Genomic DNA, 23,894 nt, shown 5'->3' on the forward strand with positions numbered 1-23,894 from the left:
CGTACACGATAGATCTCTTGAAATTTTTAAATCTCCTCAAAAGCACTTCATAAATGCTAGAACTGGGAGACAGAATCAAATATATATATATATATATTTATGTATATATATGTGTGTATATATATATATACACTCTTNAACTAGGTTACAGAATTGTTATAATTTTTCTTTTCTTGCTCATTCCAAGGGGTTATTTCCTTAATAGTACATGTTCTCTTTTTTTTTTTTTTTTTTTTACAAATTTCCCTCTTTGATGTGACAATATTTTAGGGAATGCCTATTGGTACTTTGAAAGTAATGAAAGTAATGAAGATATAATGACTTAGTGGGTAAAAGCAAGTATAAAACAAGTACAACTGTCCTATAAGTTGAAAAAGTACACCACTTTACTGTATTGCAACCTTTAAAATCAGGAAAAAAAATACAATTTATTCCATACCAAATCAGAATCAGCCAATATCTAAGACAATATGTAGTCTCATATCTGATACAATATAATATCTTTATATTGCCCAGCCCATCGTGGTACATGCAGATTTTTTTTTTTATTTGTTTTATTACAAACTCAAGATGTTAGACATTAATATTGTTTTCTACTTTAATTAAATGATTTTTTTTAAAACCAACATCAGTCCTAATCATTAATATCCAATATTCATCAATGTTTGGAATTTTAACCCTTTACATGCCAGTTTTTTGTCAAAATGCCACTATGTTTTCAGATGGGAAAAAAGCAAGGAAAGATTTTTTAACATACTTCATGCCAAATATGGTTAAAAAAAAGGTGGAAATCAGGTGGAAAAAAGTTTTAAAAAAATTACAAATCCTAAGGCAAAAGCCCCAAATGACACCCAGAAATAACACAATGTGTGTTTTTTATGATTTGATGGCTGTGGGATGAAAATTGCAGTTTGAATAGTTTTCAATAGTGCAAATTTTGTTTCCACAGTGTATTTTGGACTTATTGTAGGAGCTGAGCTAGAAATTCCAAGGTTAAACAAAAATACACAATCTTGCCAAATTGTATTCCATATGCATAAACACAGCCCCAAATTATCAAAAATGAAGACTGAAAAGTGCATGAAATGTGCCAAACAATCCCTAGGGGTTCATGTTGAACATGTGTGCCAAAATTACACCACGTTGTACACTGCAAGTCCTTGGGCCTCCAGCAATACACCCATCAAGTTTGACGTGGATCAGATGAGCTGTTCTCGAGATATTTAAAGGACATACACACAAAGATTTGTTGGTTTATAGTCAGATTTAATCGTCTATAAGCCAGCAGTGAGGCTTTGCTCAGGCAGCTGTGCCTCGCTCTTCCAGCTAATGCCAGTATTTTAATGTTAATGCTCATATGTTAGGCACAGGTTACAGCATTTGCCATCTTAATTTAGCATATTAGCATGCTAACATTTGCTTTTTTGCACTAAACATTAGTAAAGTTAAGCTGCATGTGTGTGTTAGTCTCTTTCTAGCGATCTACTCTGTGTGTGCACATTTGGCTATTAAACCAGCAGTCAGCTCTCCCAGCCAGTCTCCATCTATCACTGTGGCTTAATTCAATCAGGACCCATGTCTCGATCAGAAACTGGGGTTGGCCGCCACTCCCGGCCAGTCACCATGCCACCAGCTGCCCCGCCACACCGACACAGACAGGAGGAAGGGAAAGAAAGATAAAGGGAAGAGGGGAGAAAGAAAGAACGTTAGGGTTAAGAAATTGGGCATGAACGAGAAGATAAAGTGAGATAAAATTTAAAAAGACTGGAGAAAAGCAGATGCTGCAGCGGTTTATGTGTGTCTGTGTTGTGTGATGGAGGAGCAACAGGCCATGTGTCTGACCATGCATTTGTGTTGCAGCTCTGCCTCGGAGGACTTGGGCTGCAGGCGTGGAGACTTCAGCAGGAAACACTATGGTTCAGTGGAGCTGGTGAGTCCCACCCACAATGCACTCATCTGTTTGTTGCTCTCTTTGTGTCTCGGCGTGACCATCTCCTCATCCTCTTTCCCCTCATCCTCCTCGTTGATTCTCCTCCTCATGATCTCCCCTCCCTTTCTGCCTCTCTCTTCTATTATTGCCTTCCACTCTTTTCTGTTGGCTTGGACGGACAACAGAGGGGCTGACTGATGAGTCATGACGTACTGGGTGTGGTCCAGCGCTGTGCTTTGCCAGCGTGGATCACAGTCGTTGCTCCGCTCACAGTGATGCAGGACTCTGCTGCCGGCTCAGCCTCCAAAGTTCATTTGTTTTGTTTTGACGCTGCTGGTGTAAAGCTGCAGCACAGTGTGTGTCTTTGCGGTTGATTACTAAGCTGTTGAGTCATTGTTGCTTTGGGGGGAGTGTGTGTGTGTGTGTACAAGTGTACGTCCCTCCACTGCGAGCCGAGTCTGTGCATCCCGATAGCCCAGAGGGACAGGAAGTCCTAGGGTTTCACACTGCAATCAGACTTCCTACCGGAGACATATTGTGGGTTTGTCCATGAGCACCGCGCCCCACGTGTGTGACAGATTAGTGTTGAGGAGAAACCACATGCTGCCTATCAGCACCAGCAGACTGACACTAGACACAATGCTGCTGTGTGAGGGGGTGTGTATGTGAGATGACGAGAGTGAGTATCCAAACACAGCGGTGAGCGTGAGCCAGGATGAGTTCACTGATAGCCTCAGTATTCAAAGTGTGCCCGTCACACAACAGTGTGAGACACCAGTTTCTCTTCCTCCACACATGTATTGAAAGACTTCTTTTTCTTCATCATCTCTGGAACACTTATAATTTGGTATTTCTGCTGTATAAACTACATATGGCAAGTTTAAGGGTCTTGTGTGGTCCATGATGGATTAAAGAAATAGGCCATTTGCATTGGCAGACTAGTTTTATGGATGAGAAGATTGTAAACAGATGTAACCCTTCAAGGTGTGATGCTAATAAGAGGCACTGGTTGTGTTGAAAAATGCTCACTGTAGGCTGCCACTTAGGCATGGGCGGTATCATAGTACTTACAGTATACCAGGGTATTTACAAATCCCGACGGTGTGAATTTAAACTCCATCAAAAATACGGACCCTCTTCTTTCTATCAACTTCATGCTGGAGAGGCTGTATTCAAGATGTTTTGCATGTAGTGCACCTCGCATGCGCTGGAGGTTATGCCGGGGCCACACTGCATGCGTGAGCCTATATATGTGTGTGTTCACATCGGCAGCGTGTATTGTTGCGGCGCTGCTGCAGAGCTGCCTGTTGTTATAACTACTGTATTTACACAATTAAAGGCACATACTCCACATAGCTAAGTAGCTACTGCATGTTAACAACACGGTCCTGCAAATGTTTCATAATAAAATGCCTTGTGTCAACAGAAACATTGTCAGAGGGCTTTTATTTTGAAACAGAAACAGGAAAAGTTGAGTCAAACAGATATATTTGTATTTCCACATATCTGTCAAAGATAAAGACAGACTGAGCATCAGTTAAGCTGTGCCTGAGTAGCAGCGCTCATGCTGCCAGTGTGGCTGTTCTAACCTGGTAACACGGGTGCCACAAAAAAACCCAAAACAACAGGTTATGAGACATGGAACTTGCTGTCATGTAATAAGTGTGTTGTGTATTGAGTAGACTGAAAATGGCAGGCAAGACAGCCTGCAGGACATTGCAAACTTGCAGGTCCAACATGGCCATTAGATACCGTCCAAAACTACTGTCACGAATATTTATCATCTTTCATCATTGATTATTAAAGGTCCAGTGTGTAGGATTGATTATTAAATCCCCAGTGTTTCAAAAGTATGTAATCATCTGAAACTATTTTTATGCCTTCACACCAGTGAAGCCTGCTCTAGCAAAGCCTTCTTAGTGTTTGATGATTTGTATAGGCCAATAAGAAGTGCTAAGAAATTATCGCTTATTCAGAGCTACCATCTCAGTGACATTGTCAGTAGCAAGAATTAGTTTAATCAAGCAGATGTAAAGATATTGCCAAAACAAAACTCACATAAACCTTTAAAATAATCCTTTCCAGTATAAGTCTGTTTCTAAGATGCCAATTCCCAAAGGTTTAAAAGGCTGTGTGGTATGTTTGATAGATGTGGATGATGGAAAATTAATGGCAGGGCTTGATAAGCCCAGGTTGATCTTTAGAAATAACCTCAGGGAGGATAACCACATGATGCCAAGCTTACGTCTCAACAATTATTTTTGGTCCTCGACTCTGCGGTGAAATTAGCTTTTTGTTTCTCTGTTAGAAAGAGATATATAATTGCTTATGTGAGCATACGAGGAAAAGTGTTTTTTTCTGGCTGTTTGAGGCTGCATGTCTCCAGGGGAAGTGTGTGCGAAGGCTGGGAGAGAGTCTGTGAAAATTCAGGTCCTGATGTCTTTTAGCCAACAAACAGTTCCTTGTGTGGACAGCATTGACTCTGTGTGCTCATAGTGTGTCCAATGTGAAGTTGGCAAGATATCAGCACCTGACATTTCCACAAAAAAAATTGTAAAATTGAGGAACTATTTTGGTAAAGTTAACCTATATAACTTAACCAGAGTGAATGATGTAAGCGCAGTATAAAACTCATTATTCCAAACACATATCACTTCACCCTTTGGGTTTCATCTTTTCTAGACACGACACAGACTCCAGTGTATTCTAATGCTTTGAAGAACATGTTTTCAAATGCCTCAACACAAGTGGGAGACACGGATTCAAAGCAGGGTCCCCCTAATAAGAGAGACCAGCATAAGCAGAGCCGTGACTCATCCTGCCTGTTTGTTTTATTTTTGGCATCAATGAAGCGGCGCTAGCAGTTGCCAATAAGAGCAGGTACCTCCACAGACACTGCTGTGGAGGTATGATTCACATTATTCCAGATTCTCACACACACATGGCACACACACACACACACACACACACACACACACACACACTGGAAACCACTTTTGACATTATAGGAGTGTAATGGATCAGGTTACATTTCACTGGTTCATGGACAGTTTGAAGCAGAAATTCTGTCTAAGTACATTTGATGAGGAAGTTGTAGGAATCATGGATGTTTTTTTTAAATACAAAGTTCCTTTTCTGTTGAAAGGAGACATGATGGCTGCTTCAATAAAATCTGTCCTTCTGTGTGTGTGTGTGTGTGTGTGTGTGTGTACACATGCGCCCTTATAGGCATCACATGTTCAGAATTATGCTAAAAGTAGCAATGCAGAATGACCGTACTGCCAAAGAGTCTACTGCTGGCTGCTCTGTGGAGGACGGACTCAGACTTTGAGCTAACTGCTCACATCAGCACGGGAACGTGCTCACAGTGAAAATGAGTAGCACGAAAAATGTTTTTGCCATCATAGTGAGAAGTACAACTGAGGCTGATGGGAATATCATGAGTTTTGCAGGTATTTGATCATAGACCAAAGTTTTGACCTGATAATGGTGCTATCTGAAGAATCAGAGGGTTTATAATTCAATTTCCAGATTCATAAATTCAATTCATCCTTTAAGGACCATGGCTGTTAAATTTAATGGCAATCCATTAAATAGATTACTCTAGGGATGAGGTTTTTTTTCTTAGGCAAACATAAAAGTTTGCGTCGCCCTGCTTCCCCTTGACAAAAAAACAATGAGATTTTTCCACTGGATTTTGGATTATTGCAGAAAATTAACTGTTGCGAGCCAAAAGTTTCAAACTTAAGGCAAAGCCTTTTGTTCAGCAAGATAATCGTCACAAATGAATATTTAGGATTTTTGAGGCGGAAATGCAATCACCAGAAAGCTAACATAAAGCTACACCACAGTGGGGCTGAGTGTTGATGACTTAAAAATAAAATTGTTGTCATTTTTTCTTTTCAGAAAATATTACAATTCACGATATATGTCTTGATATTTTAAAAACTCTTCTAGACTACCATAGAGTACTAAAATAAAAAAAATTAAATAAACGTTGCAATAATGTTAAATAAAGTACTTTTATAGTAAAGTTAAATAATGTACTGTTATAATAAAGTTAAAGAAAGTACTGTTGTTATAAACTTCAATAAAGCTCTGTTGTAACAACAAGTTAAATAAAATAGCTACTGTCATATAAAGTTATATTAAGATCTGTGATAATTAAGTAAAGCACTGTTATAATTAACTTAAACATATACTGTTATAATAAAGCTGAATAAAGTTGCTACTGTTGTGTAATAAAATTAAATAAATACTGTTATAATAAAGTTGAATAAAATAATGTTATATAAATTATATATTATTATATTATATAAAATACTTATATAATAATATAAAATATATGGCTATGTATAATAAAGTAAATAAAAATACTGTCATAATCAAGTTCAGTAAAGTTCTTTTTAGAATTAAATAAATCAAAGTGGAACTACTGGTGCTTTTATTTTGATGTGCAGAGCTTGTAGGCCAGATGTGTTGATGTTTTTGCTGTGGACTTAAAGCTTCCTATAATACATATACATATGAAGTGAAACAAGGTGTGATACATTGAGTACAATCAATATATCATCCCTACACCATGGCCGCATGACTTCAGCGTCACCACCATAACGATGCTGTAATGGCGTGTTCAGTGTGATGATGCTCTTTAGTCTCATTTAGCAACTTGTTATTTTTAAGAAAAAGCGTAAAAGCTTTAAATTCATGAACGGGGTATTTACTGACATATTTTATGTCATTTTAAAAAATCAAAAACATTTTTGTGGCAATCCATCCATTAATGGTTGAGATATTTCAGTCTGGATCAAAGTGATGGACTGAGCAATCAAACGACAGACTGACATCAGCAGCTCATGAACCACGCCGCTGGCATGTGTGTGGTGGAATATTCAGCCAGCGCGCACACAAACACACACACTCATCCACACAAATGAGCAAACAAACACTCCATGATGGCATCTGCGTTCAAACAACACAAAGGCAACTCCCACCCTGTCTTGTCACTTTATTCGCTGACAACTCCGCGCTCCACTTTTAAAAGCTTAATTGTGTGTTACGCGCCAAAGCTGAAGCCGTCGACAATTAAACCCGTTTCATCCTGACACAACATGCCTGGAGAGTGTGGTGGTGTTTGTTTTTTTTTTTACCATGCAAATTGAATTGTCTTTATTTGAGGCCCACGAGATGAAGGCGGTGACGGATAGGCGAGAGGTGGGCGCCGCATGGCTGTCTTAAAGCTGTGCGGTATAACACAGGAAAACAGAAAATGTGGAAGGTATTGAGGACAAAGTCCTTCACACACACTCTCATGTAGATTTTCTTTCCTGTGTGTGGTAATGGGCATAATGAACGCCACTGAAATGTGTGTGTGTGTGTGTGTGTGTGTGTGTGTGTGTGTGTGTGTGTGTGTGTGTGTGTGTGTTTGAGGAGCGGCGTGTTGAGAGGTTAGCTGTCAGTCTTGCACAGTGAGTGGTGAGCAGACGGCTCCACTCCCACCTGCCTACCAGTGTTACTGTCACTGCCTCAGAGGCTTTTGACTGCACTGTCACATTGAATTTATTCCCACTCTCAGCGTGTGTGCGTCTCGCTGTGTGTGACCGCGTCTGTTCGTGTGCTTGTTGACATTAAAGAGAGACTGTGTAACTTTTTGCTGAACAGCGGCCGCTGCGGCCACAAGTGACAATTACCACTTAATGGTAGACGGTTCTCACCAGTGGTGCCCCCAAGGTGCGACCAGTGGAGGCCATGGTCCTCCTCATACAGTTGCTGCTTTATTTATTTATTTATTTTTTTAATTTACATTTTCACTTGACTTTGTAAAAAAAAAAAATGCTGGGAACTGTATATGATGACATTTTGATCAAACATCTGCTAAAGGCATTGAAAAAAAAGTTTTGTGTTGGAGTTTGTTATATTCCAAATTTTAAATTTTGACGGAAAGATTTTCATTTTAATTGTAAATGCTTATCGGTTCCATATATCAGTTATCGGTCTCATTAACTGAAAAAACTATATTTGTTGGTCAATATGGGTTAGATCATGTCATGTTGGAAAGAGGGCTAAATAACACTCTGAACCTTGAACTCCCTTGAATTTTCAGTTTACTGTCACTGAGGAGTATAGAGACAGGAAAACATTCACATTTAAAAAAGGAAAACTTCAAGCCCTTAATGACCATTTGTATATCAATGTCTCAAAACGTTTTTCTGGCATGCCTATATGGGGAATTACAAAACCAAAAACTGAGAAAATGATTGATGAATTGAAGTCATCGGGGTCCAGCAGCAAAAACATATCAAAATGTCTGTAACAAACTCTCACACACCTCATGCAGTATAATCCAAGTCTCATTTATCCGGTTGCGTACCCAAACAGACTGACGAGAAACTGAACTAAAATTAAGACTTATCTGTGCTTTCTTCAAAGCCTGACTCCATTGACAAAAACAGTCATTTACCTCACTGAACACATTGAACTCCTGGTCTACTGTGGCCTTAATCTCTCATTTTTTTCTGTTATTGATTTTTCTGTTAATGTGGTGAATCCGAACTAACCCTTTAAAACACCAAAGTCACACAATAACGCAAACAAACAAATTAAATCCTTAATTTTAGCCTGCAACGAAGCACTCTGACTCATGAAAAATCATAGAAATTTGCACTAAAATGTTTTGAAATAAAACAGCAACTGTGATCTATTGCTGTATATAGCTGCAATGATTAAGACCTGTGGGCCTCACAACATACACACACTTAGCTTCTGTTGGCTCAACTCATTGCTTTGCTAACACACATGCTCAGATGAGTGACAGCCTTCTGAACAGGAATAAACACCTGTGAGTCATAACCAGAGCCACAGAGGCTTACTGCTGGAGAACTGCAGGATAGGTAGTTTATGTTGGTAGCTCCAGTTGGGGGTATTCGACAGAAACACACACTTGCAAACTGCAATTGAAAACTGACAAACCCAAACAGAGACTGCAGAGAACATCAGCTCACCAGGGCAGCTGCTTCAAAGTTTGATGTGCAGATGTTTTGCTCTGTATTTTGTCTGTGACGCTAATGATCACAGGATTTTCTGAGATGCTGCCTTAGGCTGAAACCCTCGTGTTTAATTGGTAACAAGAGGTTGCTGTAAAGGGAAAAGCTGTTCTGTTTGAGCTCAATTGCCTGTTTGACACTTTCACTTTCGTGAAGCTGCAGGGGCCAGTTACGACTTAAATATGGGACCAGAGGCTGTTAGTGCTCCTCTAAACTGTGCATTTCTGGGTTTTTTTCCTTAATGTTTATCATTTTATGACACTTTCTTAGATATTGTGTTGTTGTCATTCACTCTTGCAAACTCTAAAAATGTTTTTAAGGCATGCAACTTCATCAGTATGCATTATCTCTCTGAGTTTTCTAATGTAGAAGAAACCTCCTTTGTAATATAAAAAGGAAAGACACAGCGATTTGTCAGCATAACAAGGATCACATCTAAGATCACAAAATGTCACTTTTGATCATTAAAACAGCACTTTAATGTTAATTTATATGAGTCTGATCGCCCAGTGGCTCTGTTGGTAGCGTGGACACCCCATGTTCAGAGGATATGTCCTTACTGCAGTTATCCAAACAAATAAAGGCAAAAAAGCCCCCCCCAAAAAAACTTTAATAAATAAAATAAAGTAGTCTACATCATTGCCAGTAGTGTCGCAAAATAATGCAAGGCCCTGAGCATAAGCTGTCTCTGTGGCCCCCTCATCCTTTCTCTCTGGATCCATGTCTTTCTGACACACCTTTTTAATTGTTTATTTATTTTACAAAGTCAGTTTTTGCTCCTGTCTTTTTCCCTTCTTCTTTTCTTTTTTGGAACCTTAAATTCCCAGTGTAGGGGTTGATTTAACCATTTAGCACCCTTAAGAGGTAAAAATGGCCTCAGAGAGCCAAGGCTTTCAACTGATTTATTCAGCCAATTTTAAATTAGTTATGGCACTAATTACTGACATAAAACATTGCTAACAAAACCAAACTTTGGTTCAAGCCCTTTTTTAAAGGCTGATCAGTCCCACTTTAACCCTTCACTGTAATGCCCCTAATGGATGCTTATGCAAACACCCAAAGATTAGACTCCCTCTCCATCTATGTCTTGCTCTTGTCTCTCCATCTGTCTCCCCTCCTCCCATTTTCTCTGATACATAACTAATAGTCTATTAAAGCAGCTGATGCATGGCGCTCTGCTGCTGTGATCCGGGGCTTTACTGCAGCATCTGCCCACTCTTGAGGGCCCTTAAAGCTGCTTCACCCTACTAGCGTTACTCCTGGGTGGGCGGGTGGCCCGATGCCTTCAGTCCTCGCCATCGGATTAGTCATCGCCACTGTTGCTGTCGTATAAATGGGCAGATTATTGATGCTGTGCTGTTTTAAGCGCGGCTGGATTTGTCCTAGCCGCAGGCAGCGTTAATGCTAATCAGGTGCAGTCAATGGCTACATGGCAAACAGCCACATTACAGATGTAGTTTGTCTTTGATTTAGAATTTTCACCTCCAATTTTCTCCTTCACAAGTAGTCGGTTGTTATTTCATGTCTACAACAACATCCTGCATTATACATCCTTAGTAGCGTTGCAGGAGCCATCATGAAAGGGCTTTTCACTTGCATGTGGTGCGGCGATCAGTTTGTCTGATTGCAGCTCGACGTGAAGAGGTAATGGTTATGTTAGTATTTAAAAGATGAGTCTGGTTATAGTCTATATTTTTCTCGACATATTCCAAAACAGAGACTAAAAGCAACAATGAAATGATCCTCTAACAAGAATAGAGTGTGTATCCAAAGCCTGATTTGTTCCTCTGTGCCAAAGAGCTTTATTGTTGTCAAAAGAAACAGCTGAAAACACGATGGGCCTCTGTGGAACAGATGAATCAGGCTTTGACAACACAGTCAATATTTGAAAGCAGGATCACTTCATTGTTGATTCCCGTCTTGTCATGGGATTTCTTGATGTTTTGTATTGACACCATGCAATAAGGGCCCTCTGAATCCAAAAAACTTCACACGGTCACTTGAGCAGTCATTTAGGGGGAAAACAGACAGAACAATGTGAGGAAAAAGGCTGATAGCATTTGTTTAGTGATTTCAGTTGCCACATTTCACTTCCTTCTCTAAATGCAGCAGCTGTAGTATTTTTACTCTAAAGTGTCTGAGTCACTGGGTGACCTGTGTGACACACTTCATGTTCATACAGCTCTCAGACTCTCATTTCTGTCAGAAGGCCCTTATTGCATGCTCTGCAGTCTTTAATGATTACCCTCCTGAACTCATGTTCCAACCTCTTAATGTATAATGTTAAACAACTGCATACAGACACACACACACACACACACATATACACAGGCTACTGTCTGGCTTTACTGTGTCCTAACCAGTGTTATGCATGTTACAGAAAATTAGCAGCCTAATTGCTTCTTAATTGAATTGCTTTACCAATTACTGGATATAAAGGTAATTAATTAGGGAAAGTCACTGCATTACTTTTGAATGTCTGCTTCAACTCTCTTTATTAATGCACACTATTATTTTAGTGTTGTTGTGCCACTGTGTTGGACAAAACAACTGTCAATTTGTGTCTATGATTGTACGCATTAGAAGTATAATGAAAAGTAAGTAGTAGAACAATTAAAACATTAGATGTAATGATTATTTATAGCTGCATCGACAGGCCCTCAGATCAAGGGCCACACACAAGTGGCCGGACTCCGTTTTTCCGGCGTGTAGTTCTGTCTGTACGTGCATCTATCCATCCTCATATTGTGATCGCAATATGTCATAGCATAAACAACCACTTGAGCTCAAGATTGAAGAGATTACATTTTGAAGGGGGTCAAAGGTCACTGTAATACTCTCAAAAAATGTTTTTGACCCTAGCTCGAGAATTCGTATGCTAATCATGAAATAATAGGATAAAATGATGAAGTTATGGCATTTTGTACTAAAAAGGTCAAAGGTCATCTTGACTGTGGCATCATAATGTTTTCTGGCCATTTTTCAACGTCATATCTCAGGAACAGTAGAGAGACATTTGGTCGGATACTGAGTTGGTGACACTCGTCTGTGGTGTCCACCTTGAAACTGTGCTGATTGTATAGGTCTTTTGTGCTGACGTGTGTATGAATCATAACCCTTTTAGTTTATGTTTCTTTGAGTCTACATTTGAATTATATAATTATAATAATTGTAATCACATTTCTAGATTCAGCCAAAAGAAGTAGAATTGTGGTGACCCCAATACTTTATCATGGTGATTATATTATTAAAAGACCATATTTACCCTGAAATCTGATATAATTATAAATGGCTCCCACACATATCCATTTCACACCAACATGGATCAGGTTCCGTGTATTTCCTGCACCTAATTGTGAGCCGTGGAACCTGAAAAGTTGGCGCTCAAAAAAATAACATGTTTTTTTTCTGACCTGAAGTGCAAACCTTGATGACATCAGTTTGGGCGTGTCATATTCTACAGGTTTGGAGAGAGGATATGGAGAAGGCAACAACAGAGGCATAAAGTAAGAAATCATGAGTAAAAAAAGTTGTTTGTACTGCTCAAAACTGGTGGAAACACAAGCTGGTTCACTGCACCAAGGTTTCAAGAGTCCTGAACGGAACTGATTCAAGAACTAGAGCTGATTCGGTGAAAAAGGATAACAGTGGAGATTCTGGTGTTAAACAAAATAACCCAACAAAATGGAACTATACTACTTCAACTACTTATGAAAGATCTAACATTTGTATTTCATGTTAGAGCAGACAAAGTTTTGTTCATTTCTTACAGTTTAGCTCTTTCTGGTTTTGGATAAGTTAATAGAACTCCAAAAAATCCAAAGCTGTGACAGAGCTTCTAGTCACAGTAGTGTGCGGAGGAAGAAAAAAAGGACCAGATAACCACTTTCTAAATTCCTCTGAATACTTTCTGTATTCATTTTCTGCCTCCTCCCTTCGTCTTCTCTTCTGCCTCTATTCAGCTCCCTCCTAATTTTCTCCCTTTTCTCTCATCCATCACTCACATCTCCTCTCTGACTGTGCACCTGCCTCTCTTCATCCTCCCCCTCCTCGCCGCTCACTACTTCCCTCCTCACCCTCTGCTCACTTCCTCTCCCGCTCTGGCGCCTACGCCTCCGTGTTCTCTGCCTTCCTGGAGGATTGTGAGTGTGCATGAACAGACCCACTGATGAGATCAATTATCTATCAGCAGTCACAAAAGTATTGATTTAATACCCTGACACACACAGACACACATATACATGCATCTGTCTCTGCACTGCAGCGCTCCTTTTGTCCCGTGGGCCTTGGGGAAATCAGAGGCTCTCTGACTACGCCGTGAGCTCGATTGTGTTTGTGAAATGTTCAAGTCATGCCCTAAAATGGGAGCTCTTTAAGCGTGTGTATAAGAGTTTGTGTGTGCTTCTCGTCTCTGTCTCTAAAGCTCGAAAGCTTTGTGCCTCTCCCATGGGGTTATGCGTCGTGGAGACGGCTATTATTCTTTTATCATTCGGCTTTTTGTTGTCATTACACATCCCTCTTTCCCTCTCTTCCCCAGTGACCTCATCCTTCATCCCGTCCTCCTCTCCCTATACGTTTGATGCCTCTTTTTTTTTTTTTTTTTTCTCCGCCCTAACCCTCCACTATTACTCCCCAGCAGAGGTGAGGTGTTTTATGGGTTGTTTGTTAAAGCGTAGAAGCATAACAGGCTGCCCCTTCTCCCCCGTTTCCTCTGCCCTGCCTCCCCCAGGCCCACGGGGGAATCGTTGGAGTGCAGCTTTTCTGTCTTTGCCACTCTTCTGTTGCATGATTTAAAAGCAATGGCTGCGTGATGCATGTGTGTGTTTGCGCGCATACACACACATAAACACACAGACTCCCCAGAGCACTTAATACCCTCTCTCACCTGCTATTTTTCATTCTATCACCCAAAAACCAGCAAGAAAGCTTATTCACACACAGCGGCGCAAACACTTACCTAAATGCACATTTAATACAGAATGCCACACTTTTTTTTCAACACACACCAGGAAGGTGGTGCATTGCTCTGCGTGAACGCTGCATTGGTTTCCCCTCCATTATCCCGCGATTGGACAGTTAATGTTGCAGGAAGCGAGAGAAATGAAGGGAGATAGAGACCTATAGCTTCGACATTTACTTTCCATTTTCCGCGCACATGCACAGATCTTTGGCTCACACATAAAAACTTGCACATGCCACCGCACAGAGACGCACACAGGAAAATATACATTTGTTTTCAGGGCCTATTAATATGCATATGAATGAAGAGGAGGCAGTATTTTCTGCAGCCTCTCCTAAGACACGGCCAATTATTGCGCAGAAAGCTCTCTGTCGTTTATCAGAGCCTCACACCTGCAGTAAACATGCTTTGGCTGGATTGTGTTATCTCATTATACACAGTGTACCATGGGGAGGAAATGCAGCCAGTGTGTGGGTGGGTGTAATCAATGTCACATTAATAGGAATGCTTATGTTTTTTGTTTTTTTTTAATGCAGCATTGTGATATGTAAAACATACACCTTGATATATTTTTTTGTTTGATTTTAATGAGATTTTGCTTGAGATTTTGGACAGAATCTTGTGACATGAAAACATGAAAACACATTGTAATCACAAAAAGTCAGTCAGTAAGTCGCTCGACAATCATATCGAAATTGAAAAGATCAGGTCATTCATCAGTCAATTGATGAAAAAATAATTGGCAACTCTTACCTGTGATAATTTGCTGCTTTTCTTTCTCGTATTTTATGGCAAATAAATGTCTTTGGATTTTGAACTGTTGGTCAGACAAAGCAAGCAATTTCAAGTCATCAACTTGAGCTTCAGAAAATTATTATTGACTTTTTTCACTTCTTTCAGACTGAATGATCAGTGGAGTAAATAACTGTCAGATTGATGATGAAATTGTCTGCAGCATTACTTTGTTTAGTAAAATAAAACTTTTTATTTATGGATGATGCACAAAGACTTGATTGGTCACATTTGTGTAATCACTAAGTTTTTATCATTTAAGGGTCTAGTGTGTAGGATTTAGGGGCATCTAGCGGTGAGGTTGTAGGTTGAAACTAACTAAAACCTCTGTGCAAACGGTATAGGAAAACTACGGTGGCCCAGAGTCCTGCATCAGGTCAGGTAACCAAAGGTAGTAACCACAAGTGATTTACGGTTGGTTTGTCTTGATTTTATTTCCAGGTTTAGTTCTGGTTGAAACTAAAAACATACAGGTCGGTGAGTGTTAAGATGATTGATATATTTAAGTAGAATAAAAAACAATCATTTAATTTAATTTAATTTAGATTGACTACTGACTTTGTGTGTTGGATCTGTCTCCTTTATAGTTTCACTTTCACCATGCCTGGTGTTCTACTGCTCCATCTGTGCCCAGAGTATGCTCTGCGCTCCGCCAGTGTTGTGCAGTCAATAACCAAACACTCTGTATATTACGATAGTGCTCCTTATGAACAGTCCACCTCCAAAAATATAAAGTTTATACATTGCGGTAGATGTTTTAGTAACACAAATAAATGAATGGGTCGATCACTTCAAACTCGCTGCCTAACTCAATAACTTGAATAATTCATATTAATTATTGGATTTTATGTTCCAGGTTTGGCCGCAGGTCTTGTTTTGGCAGGTCGAGTCTGCTTGCAGAAGTAATTTGTCATATGTGCGGGTGGGGGGTTGGGGATAGCGAACTTGAGTTACTAATTTCAGTCAGTTAGTTACTGTTCATTGTTTCTGTGGCTTTCTCCAAGTAGCTGACTAACTTTCCTGCTATATTGTGACGTCTTGCAATCCCATGTGGGCCAAATGTTTGGCATGACATAAAAACAAACAATTTATGTGCTTTAATATGTACAGTGCACCTCTTTCAAACCCAGCTCAAAGAAAGCCGAAGTTGCAGAATCTCATTTGAGAGCTGTCTAATCCCCGAGCTACAATCCAGTTCCGCATATTGGATTTAATTTAGCTTGAACAATAAAAGTCATGGTGACAGTTATTAATGATTTTATTCAGAATTTAAAGCATTCGCCTTTCATCAGCACTTGCCCACAGGAATGTTTTTGAATGGGTGGACTTTAACCCTCTCTCGTTCTCTCTTTCCACGATAAGTGCTCTCTCATCACTTTCCTCATTATTGTACCATCTGATGTGATCTAATGAGCCGCTGGAGTTGGGCACACACCACCCACCATTCTCCAAACTGATAAACACTGCTTAGTTTTGTACAGGTTGTGTCTGCCATTCACAATACAGTTTCAGGTATCTGTTTATCTTTGTGCACAGACACACACATGTGACACACACAATGTCAGAAGTTTTATCTCAGAGTACATTTTCATACTGGCTTTTGATCATATTCCAGATACGGCATTTACATGGGAAATGAGAAACCTGGTTATTCACATCCCTGCATGTGTGATCGTTAGAGTTTCCAAGTTTCTTATAGTCTGCCTGCAGGTGGGTCTTTGATTCTGAACATCTCAGCCACTCATTTCTGTGCCGACTGAGTTACAGTTGATAATGAGCACAGTCAGGCCGGTTGTACATTCTCCATCTCATCACTGGAAATAGAAAATGAGCAACAATACAATCTATTGTACAATCTGTATTTTTTTTTATTTAAAAGTTATATGTTCCTATTGTGTCCTCCATTACTTTCAGAGCTGCAACTATCAGTCAGAAAAGACCAAAAAATAATAAACTATTCCGATAGAAACACTTATTGTTAAAGTTAATTTTTCAAATAAAAAAGCATGATTATTGCTGATTTCAGCCTCTGAAATGTAAAGATCTCCTGCCTTTGAAGAGTTGGTTTGACAGAGGAGCGATTTTAAGATGTTACTCAGGACGGAGGAAACTAGGGTGGACAATTTCTCTGAAATTTCTCTGAAGATTTATTGTGTGTACTTTCTAGAGGTCAGTATAAGAGGTACATTTAGCAGCTTTTCATATCAAGTCCTTCTCTCTGAGGAACTTCCTTTTCCTGCTCTTCGTTCTTGGCTCCTTCAGACCAATTTCAGGCCATCTGGACGTATCACAGTGTGCAGGGATACACAGCCAACTCTTTTTTTAAAACGTACATGTCGGCAGAGCAGAGACCTCTATCGGCAAGGGGAGCAAAAATAGAGCAAAGCAGTCAAGGCGGTCAAAGAGCAGAGGGCAAAGACGCAGAGAAGAGAGGCTGGAGCAGAAACGGCAACAAGGGAGGAGAGACTCTGGGGGCTGTTGCCTGGCAACAAAACATCATTCGGTGTGGTGTGGTGGGGGGGATAAAAAAAAAAAGAAAAGGGATGTGAAGAGGAATAGATTGAAGGGGTTTTGAAAAGGTCCATAAGGGTGAGAAGAAGGTGGCAAATTGCTCATTACTAGTGTTGAGATATTAGTGTCAAATGTAATTAAGTGTATTTAGATAAATATAGCTTTTAAATTACTGCAACAAAGCAGCTGTACATCATTCACAGCAAGGCAGATCATAAATATCAGCATAGACATGTAAACCTTGACCTGACACTGAGAGAGCACTGCAGCCGATACACAACTGCACACGCACACAAGGATTGCAAACAAAAAAAATCCATGTACTACCACAATATAACACATTTTTAGTAGTACTTTTGTAGACCAAGATTTTTAATAGAACAAACACACAGTTCTGAACCCATTCCTCCCACCCTTATAATACAAGTACATCCCAACCAAAAGGGATATATACAGCCAAAAACAACCACACGGTGTTCTAAAAGAAAAACAGTATTTGTACACATTAGCATTTAAGCACTGCTTCAGTAACAATTTCCCTCCATACTAACAAGCCTGAAAACTCATATCACATTATCGTTCATGTAGACAGGGCATGTACACGTCGGTGTAAACAGGAAGCAGATTGTCGCCTCTGCGGTTAGCTGCTGAATTACAAAAAATATTATGGAGATGGTGAAAAGTACAAGACGATGTCTTTGCTTAGACTGTCGATGACATGAAGCTATTACTGAAAACATAATAAGAGTAACCTGTAAGGCTGTTTAGAGAGAAAACCGATTCATACAATGCAAAAAATATCATACTAGGGCACTTTTTTGGTCACGAGCATGTCATGATTAAAAAAAAAAATCCAATCAGAACTGAGTAAGATTTCACATTAAAAATAACCAAAGATTCAGGCCTCCTTATCCTGAGTTTGCCATCTAAAACACTTTCCCCGAGTAAATCTGGCTTCAAACTATGTGACAAACTCCTACTCCTGGCTAGAAGATGTATTTTAAAGCAGTGGATAAGTGACAAACCTCCCTCAGTCACGCAGCAGTACCGCGAAACTTATAAAGTCTTACCCTTAGAAAGACGAACTGCACGAGTGACGGAGATGATGGTCTGTTTGGGAGAATATGCTCAGCCTTCTTAAGGTATCTGCATCCACCTCTTTGGAACATTGCTAAGAAGGGGAGATATGCCCTAGACTGGAATAATCCCTCCAGCTCCTGGTGAACACTGGATGTAAAACTATTGTTAACTCTCTTTGGGGGTATGTGTAGGTTTGGATGGATGGTAAGGGCATACAGAATTTGGGGATTTAGCCCAAGGGGACAGTCCAGGGCTATGTGAGGTTACTTCAGTACAGATGGTGTTTTTTCTCTATTTTATTTTCATTTATTAATTTAATTTAATTTTATTATTGTCAGTTTATTTATTTATGTTTTTTCTCTTTTTAATTTAAACTGTCATTGAGAATCTTTAGAGCACTGTGTTGTTAAATTTCAGTTGTATTGGGGAAAACATCTAAAAATTGCTAAAAATCTAGGGGAAAAAAGAGATAAATGTAAACTATAATCAAATGTAGGTCACAAACTTGTATCGAGTGCTCTTGGAAAGCGGGAACCAACAGGATCAAACAGTAGGGAAATCCAGGCACTTCAAAAGTGTGAGAAATTAAAATACTGTAAAAATCCTCTTTTAAAAAATTAAAGCATCCAATTGGGAAGCAAACATGTCTGCATTATTTTTTGAATAGGTCTCTGTTTGAGTCAGCTCTAGAAAACATATTAAGTGTGGGTGGATATAGCCTTAACACATGGAGGCTACATTATCACCTATATCTACTGAACTCCCTGCAAAAGAAAGCCATTAAGCGTACAGTATTTCCCAACATGTCTAATCATTTCCATAAGTTGTATGAACTTCCAGAGGATACATTGTGTTCTCACTCTTCCACTATCATTAACTGTCCCATTTCACTCTCATAATGTCTCCTCTCCAATGCTGTAGTAGAGAGAGGTGAGTCAGCAAGAGACAGATAATTGTGGCGATAAGTAGAGGGTGGCAGATGTGAGAGTGAAGGAAAAAAAAAATCACAGCGACGATGAGGTTGGAGGAGTCATTGCAAAGACTTGAGTAATTATTGATGATTAAAGACGTGTGGAGAGACGTCGGGAAGCTGCTGAGGACAGATGCTGTATGTATGGGGTCGGACTCATGCTGCTGTTGTCACATGGAGTTGATGTGTCCGCCATGGTTCCTCTTTCTTCCGTCCATGATGATAGCCACCTCTAATGTACTTATGACCTGCTTATTACTGTCTGCCACAAGTCATGGTTTGTCACATGTCTAATTTTAAACATGTCTCCCTCTCTCCGTCTCTCTGTCTCTCTGTCTCCCTCTCAGCTAATTTCCAGTGACGCAGATGGGGCCATTCAGAGGGCAGGACGCTTCAGGGTGGAGAATGGCTCGTCAGATGAGGTCTGTGCTGTATAATACTGTTTTGTGCACATGCATCGCACCCATCCACTCAGCCCTGAAGTGACGGTCATTTTTAGGCCGTAGAGTAGTGATGGTCAGCGATTCAGACACATTATTATTAAATTATACTTAATTTATTCACAATAACTTAGGGGATCGTTTTGGTTAGTGGAGTGGAGAATTTATCAGTTGCAGTGATACAAATTGGTGAAGCAACCTCTAAATCTGATGAACTGTCAGGTAGAAAAACAATAAGAATTTAAAAAATATATAGGAATTAATGATTTACGCCCCGTTATATTGTCCTAAAAACATAAGTATATCTGATTATAAGTTCTAATAATCCAAATCATTATTTTTCAACAGAACATATTAAATCATCCTCGTGTTGTCCTGGGGTCATTCTGACCCCTTATGAAATCTTTTGCTTTTGTCAAAATATGTTTTTTATACTTATTCTTGTAAATGTTTTTTATACTTATACTTGTAAACAAGGTATTGGCCTTAAATTCCAAAACGAAGGGAATAATGTATGGCAATGCGTTGGACTGAAGTAAAGCTAAAGTTGTAACACAGAATTGATTGACAATTTATACAACATGCTTTAAATAACCAGGCGGGGTCATTTTTGACCCCAGAGGACAAAAGGTGGATGGCAATCGGGAGGACATTACGACGGTTAAAAAAAAAGTTTTTTCAAATCAAAATTCTGCCTAAAATATGATAAACACAAAAAACAACTACACGTACCTCATGGTCATCGACTTTGTTTGAACTTTGATACCTATGATGAGTATCATTTTGAATATTGGCATGAAGTCGCATGACCTGAGTAGCTGACCTATCCTCCTGTTCAGGTTTTCTCATGATGTAGAGTGCACCCACTTAATGCCTCTGCCCCCACAGCCTGTCCAATAACTATCTCTCAGAAAAACAGAAACCCTGTAAGGTTTAAGAAATTCACACAAGTTGTGAAGAAACTTAGACATTCATTTGCAGAGTGAGAAATCACAATGACGCTAAACAAAAATCTCATTCCCTCCTCGTGCTGCAACGTTGCTAGTAGTGGATGTAAACAATTTTCTGTGCTCCGTCCTTCAGAATTTACTCATTCACTTGCTGGTATGTTAGGAAGAGGTATTACATATTGGTACTCGTCTTTATTTCCGTCACATCGCTACATTCAACAACAGATGAAGAAAGAGAGACCAGAGATGTTACATTGTGACAACCTGAACAATTTCGAGCAACATTGATGTAACTTTTGAAATGAAAGCTGTCGTTCCAGGAAATAGCCTGGTCCCAAATCGGTAGCTGTCAGCAAACGACGTGTATACTCCAGCATTGCAAGGGGTTGCAGCTGTCATGTATTCTTCAGGACCCAAGAAGCAGCACAGTGTCGAGTGTGAGGTTGTTTGGATGAGCGGCTCTCAACGAAGCCACAAGTAGCAACACTGGAGAAAAGCAATCAGCCGATCTAGAAACAGGCACAGTCTGAACCAGCACTACACATGTTCTTGATAAATGCATCAATGTGTGCATATGTGCCCCAGTGCTCATAGTAGAAGACTTAAACTATTCTTGAATAATGCAGAGAAATCATGTTGTCCATCAGCTGTCTTCCTTGCCAGCTCTCTTCATTTCATTATCCCAGCATACATGTCTTACGTCCTTAAAGTCATACAACTTGATAAGAGAAACATTGGTCTAACACATGCTGAACAGCTTTATTATGTCACACTTAGTGCAGTTTTGATTGTTCAGAGTATGTGTTAGTCATCTCTGTTGCTTTTTATTTTCAAAAATGCTGTCACAGTGTTTGTGACTCACTCCCTCGCTTATGTCTCACTTCTTGTTATGGATTATTTCCATCACGATGAAACAATGACAGCAAATAGACCGACTGTAGCTCCCCGTGCCCGGATCTGATTCCTTGACTTGTATTTTAATTGTTACTGCTGCATTGTGTAACAGTTTTCCACAAAGGAGACTGCTGTGACTCAAGCTGTGACCATCACGATGACAATGTGTCGTGTGTGTGTGTGTGTGTGTGTGTGTGTGTGTGTTAAAAACAGGCTTTGGACTACACGCCGGGAACCTGGAGGAGAACTGATGTCCATCTGGAGAATCCAGAGTACCACACCAGATGGTTCTTTAAATACTTCCTGGGAAAAGGTCAGTGCTGCTCTGTGGTGCTACGTTTAAAAAAAAACTCACACACGGTGTAAGCGTGAGATAGAGAGAGAGACATACAGGGGGTGAGGGCGAGCTGCAGAAATAAAAACATCCTCTGAATTTCTTTGCTGGTCCACGGGACGCCTCTTATCTTATGAAGTCAGCCTTGTCCTCATGCTGCGCTGCTCTTCATTCAAGGCCAAAACTTGTTAGCATCCAGCCATATCCCCACCGAGAGTCTCAACCACACACTAATCCCACACACCGCCCAACGAGGAAGCCCATAGAGGACAGGCAGCCTCACCACCAGCAGACAGAGCTCGCCTCCAACAGATAACACAATTAAGATCGGACTGTTCTGAAACGAGCCCAGTGCTCTGCTGCAGGCTGCACTGCAGAATCTGACCAGTTGAGCTTCCTTAAAATAATCTTGGAAACTGATTGCCCTGAAAAAGGAAAGTAAACATAACTATAAATCTTAATATATTTTCACTTTATATCTAAGTGTTAGGTTTACCAGGTGTATTTACTTAATTTTGTAAAGTTGTTGCAATGTAAAAATGACAAGTGAAATGACCTTGTTCTTTTAAGTGTTTGCAACTTCTGTAAACAAAGTTAGTCCAACTTAACTTGATCACGGAAAAGAGGATTTTGCCAATTTTGAGAAGACCTGCAAGTTCTGCTTTGTTAACATTCTTAAGATTACACGACTGACTAGTTTGCAACCAGCAGAATTCAGATACATAGCACAGTAAACTTTATTCATGGAAGTTGCTAAAACTTAGAAAGACTGAGTCAAATAAACCAGTTGTTTTTACATTGCAACAACTTAACGAATTGAAGTACGGTAAAACTTCGATTAATAGCCAAGGTTATTATTTGCTTAAATCATTGAACTCAAAAGGCTTTTATTTTGTGCTTGCATCTTTTAGGGATGGGCTTTTAATTCCTTCCATACAAAACTTGCTCAGCAAAGATGAATGCAGCTAAAACAGAAGAACATTACAAATTACCTATTTAACCATTTGAGACCTGGGCAAATTGATTTTTTTTTTTATTCAAAAACATGGGAAGAAGGTAATAAGCAAAAAAAAAAAAAGAAAAAATGACCCAAAGGTTAGCAAGGAATTTGTGAAAATTTAACCTGAAAACCTAAAAACCTGAAAATTTAACCTTCTACAAAAAACCCAAGAAAAAAATATAAAGTAAAACAAAAATAATACAAAGCAAGAAATGACCTGAAAAAATGAAATATTTTTTCTGTAAAACAATTTTGAATATATAATTATAATATAATTAAATATATAATTAAGATAACAATAGTCTGCTCCATTTACTAAAGCTAAAGGGACTGGGCGTTTAATTTGGAGAGGCTCATATTTGATGTTTTTCGGTAAATAGAACTTTATTTTCAGTAAATTTAACAATCAAATACAAAATTAACACAAGGGAAGTTTAATGGTTATATTTACTTACATTTCTAAAGGCAATCAGTTTCCTTGATTTTTAAAAAAGTAAAATCAACTTGTCAGATTTGGTATAGCAGAAGCCATTCTCTTCTGTGATTGTTCAAAAATACATTTGAAGTGGTCAACTGCCCCTTCACCTCTCTGATCCTCATCATCTCGCGGTCCTCATTAACATCCTCCAGCCCGCAGTGTGGGCATCACAGAAAACCACACAACAACAGATCATTGTCTGCGTTTTTTTACCCGAACCAGCAGGAATGCCTCCAGCTTTAAAAAAGTTGAGATAAAGGACGGAGCCCAAGATTGATGGAGATAATTGTGGAGGAAAGTTGGACGGCGAGAAGTGCCTTTTTTCTCCTGCAGCCAGGGTCTAATCATGGTACGGCATGGGCAGTTTAAAACGTCTCCAGAAAGTTGGCTCGACCTGTTTGGACCGCAGCTGAGCCATCTGTGTCTCACAGCCTGAGCAGAGCCGACTGCATAGTACAACACGGCACATTATGAACTGTAGGCCAATTATTCTAACATGAGCGCTTCCCATC

The 23,894-nt window shown here is 39.6% G+C and overlaps 1 protein-coding gene across 6 annotated transcripts in view; it reads left to right on the top strand.

The window, feature by feature from the left end:
• Positions 1-23,894, top strand: part of garnl3 (GTPase activating Rap/RanGAP domain like 3) — a 96,281-nt gene that overhangs the window by 36,932 nt on the left and 35,455 nt on the right. For all 6 annotated transcript variants that reach the window (XM_042508769.1, XM_042508773.1, XM_042508771.1 and 3 more), the window contains 3 exons: positions 1,861-1,930; positions 19,634-19,708; positions 21,784-21,883. In XM_042508769.1, coding sequence (XP_042364703.1) covers positions 1,861-1,930; positions 19,634-19,708; positions 21,784-21,883 — 245 coding nt within the window. The remainder of the gene's footprint in view (positions 1-1,860; positions 1,931-19,633; positions 19,709-21,783; positions 21,884-23,894) is intronic.

The sequence above is a fragment of the Plectropomus leopardus genome, chromosome 20, assembly GCF_008729295.1.
Source record: "Plectropomus leopardus isolate mb chromosome 20, YSFRI_Pleo_2.0, whole genome shotgun sequence".
NCBI classification, from domain to species: domain Eukaryota; kingdom Metazoa; phylum Chordata; class Actinopteri; order Perciformes; family Serranidae; genus Plectropomus; species Plectropomus leopardus.